This window comes from Apus apus, chromosome 2 (genome assembly GCF_020740795.1).
Source record: "Apus apus isolate bApuApu2 chromosome 2, bApuApu2.pri.cur, whole genome shotgun sequence".
Taxonomy (NCBI): domain Eukaryota; kingdom Metazoa; phylum Chordata; class Aves; order Apodiformes; family Apodidae; genus Apus; species Apus apus.
This window is the reverse complement of record NC_067283.1, coordinates 96,905,098-96,913,124: the sequence shown is the minus strand read 5'-3', so window position 1 is coordinate 96,913,124 and position 8,027 is coordinate 96,905,098. Positions and strand designations below refer to the sequence as shown.

The window sequence follows — 8,027 nt, the reverse complement described above, 5'->3', positions numbered from 1 at the left end:
AACCATTCCTCCTCTTCCTCTCACTACATGCCCTTGTAAGAAGTCCCCTCCCAGCTTTCCTGAAGGTCCCCTTCAGGTACTGGAAGGCCACACTTAGGTCTTCCTGGAGTCTATTCTTTTCCAGATTGAACAACCCCCAAGTCTCATCCTGTCTTTGCAGGAGACATGCTCTAGCCCTCTGTCATTTTTGTGGCTCTTCTCTGGACTTGCTTCTACAGCTCCATATCCTTCTTCTGATGGAGGCTGCAGAACTGGACACAGTCACAGTACAGGTGGGCTCTCATGAAAATGGAGTAGAGGGGCAGAATCACTTCCCTTCTCCTGCTGCCCATGTTTACTTTGATGCAATCCCAGATACAGTCAGCTTTCTGGACTGCGAGTGCACATTGCCAGCTCACATTGAGCTTTTCAGCAACCCTCAAGCCCTTCTCCTCAGGGCTGTTCTCAAACCATTCTCCCCACAGCCTATAATTGTGCTTGGGATTGTCCCAACCCATGTGCAGAACTTTGTACTTGGCCTTGTTGAGCTTCATCTGGCTTGCACAGGCCAATCCTCTCAAGTGTGTCGGAGTCCCTCTGGATGGTATCCCTTCCTTCCAGTGTGTCAACCACACCACTCAGCATGATGTCATTGGCAAACTTGATGAAGGTGCACTCAATCCCACTGTCCATGTTGCTAAAATGGACAAATGCTAAACAGCGCTAGTCCCAATACCAGTCCCTGAGGAATGCCTTTCATCAATGCTCCCCACTTGGACATTGAGCCATTTACTGCAATGCTTTGGGCGCAACCATCCAGCCAATTCCTTATCAACTGAGTGGTCCACTCATCAAGTCCATGGCTCTCCAATTTAGAAAAAAGGATGTCATGCGGGACGGTGTCAAATGCTTTGAACAAGTCCAGGCAAAATGCATCAGTTGCTCTTCCCTTATCCACCAGTGCTGTAACCCCATCACAAGTCACCAACCTTGTCAGGCATGATTTGCTCCTGGTGAAGTCTTGCTGTCTGTCACCAATCACCCCCTTATTTTCCATATGCCTTAGCACAGTTTCCAGAAGAATCATCTCCGTGATCTCGCCAGGCACAGATGTGAGACTGATGGGACTTCCTTGCTAAAGATGGTGCTTATAAGTCTAACTTCAGGCAAAATAAAATCTTTACTGGACACTTGTCTGTGCAGCATGAAATTCAATTTTTGTTGTTCTGGTGCCACGGTTCAACTCAGGATCAGCAATTAAACCAGTGACAACAATGCTCACGATCCCCTCCCTCTCCCACACAGGTAGGGAAAGGAGAGAGAGAATAAGGAGAGAGACTGCAGATTGAAAACTAGACAGCATTAAATACTAATAATGAAAGAAAATACATACAAATATATACAAGTATGTCCAGGAATGTGCAAAACCCTTATCACTTCCCCCCACCCCCAGCAACTCCCCTGGCATCTCCTGAGCTGTGAGCAGTTCTGAAACACCCCGGAGCTGCTGGAGAGAGTGGCAGAGCAGACAGGAGCTGGGGGAAGAGTTGTGAGGGTCAGGAATGCACAGGCCCAGGGATCAACAGTGATGGATAATGGAGTCCTCCCTGGATGCCAGGCACGGACATAAAAAAAGCAAAAGAAGAAGAAGAGAGTTGACTTCCGTGATTCCTGGATTTATATGGAGACCTACAGAGATATATGGATGGAATACTTTGGTTTGCTGATTTTGCCATCTGTCTAGTCTGCTTCTCCCTTTAAGAGGGTTGTAGATAAGACTCTTCTGCTCCTTTAGTGTCCGAAGTGACAAATCCAACAAGCAGAGAAAAGTGTCCTTGGTCTCTTGACAGTATCTATAAACATTTGGCCATTATCTGTCCACTATTTGGAAAACTTGCTGCTAGTTTCAGTAAGTGTGCTGCTTAAAAGAGAGTTCACTGAAGAAAAAAACAAAACAGTAAAAAGAAAATTGGCTTCAACCTGGCTCAAACCAGGACATCTGGCATCCAGTCCACTCGTTAAAACAATTATATTATTGTTTCAAGTGATCCCAGTCATCAGCAGCAGTCAAAAAGAGACTGAATGCAGCTGACCATGGCTGTTACACTGGCTAACCACCAAACACACTACCTACCATAAAGTCACAGAACTCAAAAATTGTGTTTTTTTCTTAACAGAGTAGGACTACATAAATTTGCTGTGGTTTGTAACACACAATGTAATAACACCGGAGTCCAAATATCACAATTATTATTATTTTTTTTATATACAGGGAGTAAAAGACTTGGTCTTAAAGTAACTTCAAGGAATCTGAAGGATTAGGCACTTACATAAATATTTTTTTTATTATTACTTTTTGTTAGATAAATGGTACCAGATATGCATTGTTTCCAAATGAATTGAATGTTACATACATTCAATAAGAGCATACACAGGCTCAGATATGTTGATAATTAGGACATTTATTCATAGGACCACACATGAGGCAAGGATCTAGCCTCAAATCAGACAGAAGGTTAGAACACAGGAAAACAGAACAAAGAGGAATTTAAAGAAATTTCAGTATGGGTATTATATGCAACTTTCTTAATAAATACATTAACTGCCATACTGCGATTTACTGTTTACCTTTTAAATCCTCTACTTGAGTACATTTAACTGAAGTATTTTTCTGGGGAAAAAAAGAATATTTGCCTTCAACAAAACTGTCAAAACCTGTTATTTATCAATGACACTCAAGAATCTGAAGGAAACAGCACACATGCTGTTTTACTATTAGGCATAAAAGTCAATGTTCTCAAGAACAGTGTAGCTCATGTAAGGTAAGGCATCTTCACAGTATGGCTCTCACCAGAAGCAAGTAATTAACAACAGTAACAGCTATCTATAAAGAAAAAAATATTTCTAAAAATATACCCAGTACCAGAAACAGACTAAACATGTAATGTTCAACAGAGAAGTAAAACATTCATTTACATCAACATGTCTCTGTAATCCCTCCAACGCCAATTTAAAAAAATTATGCAATTGCATTTGTTACTGAAAAACTTGCAGGAACAGTGTTGCTCGCATCAAAAGTTTTGTGCAGTTTCTAGTGTTTTTTGGTTTTTTTGTTGTTTTGTTGGGGTTTTTTGGGGTAAAGCAAGAAAATTAGTTACCTAATTAGGTCAGTAATTTGTTCCAAACCAGTTATTTACCTTTTTGGTGCTTATGTAAAGCACCAAACTGACAATAAAATATTCCTTGGTTTCTTCCAACCATTCCAACTCAATACAGACTTTACCCTCTGAATCTGCATAGTCTGTGGTATAGACTTGACCCATGTAGTCATAAAGGCTGGATCCCTTGGAAGACAGTTCCATGTTGACTGGAGCACTGAAACACCAGAAGGGCTTTCCAGTTTCCTCCAAGAGAGTAACATCCATCATGTAGCAGTCCTACAAACACAAGCAGAAGTAATTGTTTCCCTATGCCATGGCACAGTAAGTAGATCTGTCCCTGATTTTAGGAGAAATAGGAAGGGTGCAGAGAGCAATTATTGGTATGAAGGCTAAAAACTCTAAATGTAATTGATAGTGTTTCACTGACAACTGCAAAGCAATAAATATGTATTTAGAGGTTTCCTACAGAAATCAGAATTGCAACCTACAGACAAACTGCACTACAGAAGGCAGCGCTGCCAACCTAAATCAGACAATTTCTGAATTTAAAGCTTTTGTCATCAAATAATTATAGTCCTTTCAATATGAGGAAAAAAATGAAGTTTAAGCTCAGGTGTTAAACTTAGTGGATGCAGGAATGTTAGTAAAGATGCTCAAAGAGACCACTCCCCAGGCCCATATACACACAGAATTACCTTTATAAGCCAGCTATAAATGAAAGGTATAAAGAACTTTTTGAATGGCTGCAAGCCTTAGTTCCCAGAAAGGCAGTATTGCTGTATCTTTCTATCCTCCAAATAATTCTTCCTTTTAAAAGTTTTTGAAAACAGTTCTATATAACACCACACAATTGCATCATTTTATAATGCTAAAGTCAGGGTGCCAATTCTTGGGCACTTCAAACTCACGGTTTCACATGTGCCTTAAAAGCATATGGGTTCCCTGTCACAGTAAATATTAGCTGTTAACTATTCTCATGAGCTCTGAATCACCAAATTAATCAGATTATCTTATTTATGCTATAAATATACACATTACTTCCAGGAGCATCATATGCTCCAAAAGCATAAACAAACCAATATCACATATTCCATGCCAAAAAACTAACTTGGAATGCTTTATTTCACTCTTCTAGGTAGTTGTGCTTCCATTGCTTTAACATTTCTTTCACTATTACTGTACTTTGATCAAACAATACAGAACAGATGGCACAAATAAGAGAGGTCATGTGATATATACAGTTTTCCTACATTTGTTACTGCAGATTATGCTGCAAACAAAATTCAGACTGAATCTGATGATCTTTTAGTAACTTATACAACCTATAAATTTACCTAAAACAAGAAAGAATTGCTATTTTCTGGTCTGAAGTCTTGTATATCAAAGGTCGATTAGGAAAAGTAAAGCAGGATGGCCTTGAGTATTGGGTTTTTTTTTTCTTTCCCATCCATTTCCCACTTCAAGACCTCAACACCCAATGTTTTATAAAAAATAAGATTAAATGCCAAAAAAACCTTTTCTTTTTTTCCCTAGACTACTGGATAAAATTTAAATAATTTCAAAGTAGTAGGATGTTCTACTGCTATGGCTGATATTGTTTGGCCTTCACATACTTTAAGAGTCTGAGAGATTTATGTTTAAGCCAAATTGAATTCTATCCACAGCTATGTGTTGACATGTGCAATCTCTCACCACAAAATGACGGGTTTAAAATAAAAAAGGGTAATTATTTTTTCCTAGAAACAAATATTCAGTATAACTTAAATGCTGTAAGCACATAAGACAGAGCTATACTAAAGGTTACAGCCATAGCTCTCCATTTCCTCTGACAGTTAATTTCCCAGATTTTTATGTGCCACTGATCATTATTTTAATGGAAGAAAAAATTCTGCAAAGCAACTGTAAATCATATTGAATCATAGAACAGTTTGGGTTGGATGGGACCCTTGAAGATCATTCAGTCCAACCTCCCTGCTGTGGAAAAGGACACCTTCCACTAGACCAAGTTGCTCAAAGCCCCATCCAATCTGGCCTTGAACACTTCCAGGGAGTGGATGCCCACAGCTTCTCCAGGCAATCTGCTCCAGCGTCTCACCACCCTCATCATAAAATAAGAAAAAAAAAATATTCCTAATGTCCAATTTTAATCTACCCTCTTTCAGTTTCAAACCATGGTCCCTTGTCCTGTCACCACAAGCCTTCATAAAAAGTTTCCGTAAGTCCTTCTCATAAGCCCCCTTTATATATTGAAAGGCCACTATAAGGTCTGCCTGGAGCCTTAATTTTCTGATATCTGCCCAACAAGACAGCAACATTTCTTACCTCCCATCATATGCTTTTCAAGCAAATGAAGCATATTCTATAATTCTATAATGTGCTAAGATCCCACTAACTTTAAGCATGCAAATAGTTCTGTAACAAAATTAATGGGATACACAATAAAAATAAACTAAACTAATTCAAGTCTTAAAGTTTTCAAAAGCCTCAAAAAAGCACCTATTCTGCATTATGGTTCTCAATGAACATTTATGGCAATTAAAGAAAGACGGCAAACATTTGCCGTCCAAGTTCTTTCTTATTAGCTTGAATCCCTTCAAATTACCAACATACAATAGTGTTATTAAAACACAGAGGGGAAACATTTGTTGCTCTTCTGAAATCAAATACCCAACTCAAAAAAGTTTAGTACAAACTGAGAAAAAATGCAAGTGAACCAACTTGTCACTATGCAAACAAGGCATTTGCAGAAGAAAAAAAAAAGCTGTGAGCAATTAGACAAGGAGGACTGAATGGAAATCTGTAATCCAAAGTCAACTGTAGTTGTTCCAAACAAATACTAGTAGATTATTTGATTTGCAAATTATAAAGCAAGTATGTGAATGTCTAGGAGTAAAATGTTATCAAACAGTATACCATTCCACACTTATGCAGGATTAGTAGAAACTACAAGTTTGTTTGGTTTTTTTTTTTTCAACCTATGTGCCAAAATTGAAATCAAGTGTTAAATCAGGTAATTTTTCAGTAGTGCTCCAGTTACATCCATCAGAATTTTTGGTTCTTCTGGAATATTCATGCAGCTGAAGTACATTTAAAAGTACATGCCTTCACCACAACTGCAAACTCTAAACTTATCGCAAACACTCTTTAATATTGTTCTTTTAGGCATTTTATACAAGAGAATGAGTGAGAAATCCTCTAAAATACAAACAATTAATCCAGCTGACCCACATACATGACTCAAGGGGCTTAGGTGCTGACTGCATGAATATGGACTGCAGCTTTTGCCTGTGTCCATCAGCATTTTAACATTCTGCAACTGCTTCTAACTTTCGTTTCACAGACATGCTACAACAGAACTGCAAAGTATTTCATCAGGGGTTCAAGGCTTATTGCCCTGCTAAAAAACAACAACCCCCTCCAAAAAAAAACCCACAACCAAACAAACAACAAATCACAAAGCCCAACCAACCAACAACCATAAAACAAACAAACAAACAAAAAACAGACACAAAAGGCCCCACAAAAAGCACATCCACCATAATCTTTTGTCCAGCATTTCCAAGCAGTGCTGGAAGTTACAGTGTCTTTGCTGAGTGGAAAGTACCAGAGTCATGAAACGTGCACAATGGGTCTATCATCCAATGTAGACTCTTAAGACAGAAAGGATGAAACTTTTTCCTAAAATTCACATGACTTTTGCAATATTTGAAATTAGGGTTTTTTTCTAGTTACAGACACCTTCCACAAATAAAACAATTTTTTTTATTAGCATATTTAGGATACATAAACAGAATTGTGTTTTGAGATAAGCATTTCCAGAAACAAAAAGTATTTCTTACTGACCTTTACACTGCCTTTAAACACATCTGTTTCCCAGGATAAGCCAACTGTGCCAATAAGAGGTGAGTGCTTCATACTGTCCTTTAAGCTTACGACCGTGAGCCTCAAATATCCATTTGCAATGTCACCTGAAAATATGGATATGTAACATTATACTACTACAAATCAAACTAATCCCAAGTATACTGTAAATGTTCTCTCTGCTTCTCTCCATGTCCTTAAGTTTCCTCCCACTCACAAATAAGGAACCCTGACACACACCTACAGCTAGATATCAAGCACATTATAGAAAATTTAAGTCACAGTTTCAGAGCTTTGATCCTATGATCCACAGCAGAAGCAGCAGCTAAAAAAAAAAAAAAAAAAAAGAGTTGTAAATTTGAGTATAAAAATCTGAATATCACCCAAAGGATTTACACAAGGATGCAGAGAGCAAATTCCATGTTCAACATTTCAATTTCTTGCCACCCGAAAAGTCAAGCTCAATCCATAACATATGAAATAAATTATGCGGTACCTCCAACCTTTCTCTCTCTCTCTCTCTCTCAACCCTCTACAACAAGGTGTACAGATAATTACCCAACTTCCCTGGAAAGGACTGTTTACACTGACAAGCAATATGCCTTGATTTGAATTAAGTTTTTGAATTGCAGAGTTGTTCATTTTTTATATAGCTTTCCAAAGGCTCACTTTCATTTTTGATAGAATTACTATGATTTCTTTGTGATTGTTTTTATTAATTTTATTGCTATAAATAACCATAGTTCCATCACAAACGAGATCTCTGATTTTTAAAAAAGCCCATTTTTGGTAGGACATCCCTTAAACAAATGTCCTTGAACAAAGAGATATTCTTTTAAAGGAGCAAATGAAAGCAAAGAATGGAACTAAGTATCTAGCACTTGCATGAGACAGATAGGAAGGGAGAGAAAGAATTCAGAGGAAAAAAAATGCTTGTTGGAATCCAGTAGCAGGCCCTGGATGACAAGATGATAATTGACGGGGATTGTAGAGGTTTAAGATGCAAGTAGCAAAAGAGAAAAACAC

At 38.1% G+C, this 8,027-nt stretch overlaps 1 protein-coding gene across 2 annotated transcripts in view; it reads right to left on the bottom strand.

Annotated features, from left to right (window-relative positions):
* Window positions 1-2,342: 2,342 nt before the first annotated feature.
* FBXO15 (F-box protein 15) overlaps window positions 2,343-8,027 on the bottom strand; it is a 28,151-nt gene continuing 22,466 nt past the window's right edge. For both annotated transcript variants that reach the window (XM_051611597.1, XM_051611596.1), the window contains 2 exons: window positions 6,984-7,108; window positions 2,343-3,416 (listed from right to left, as the gene is read on the bottom strand). In XM_051611597.1, coding sequence (XP_051467557.1) covers window positions 3,147-3,416; window positions 6,984-7,108 — 395 coding nt within the window. In that variant the 3' untranslated portion in view covers window positions 2,343-3,146. The remainder of the gene's footprint in view (window positions 3,417-6,983; window positions 7,109-8,027) is intronic.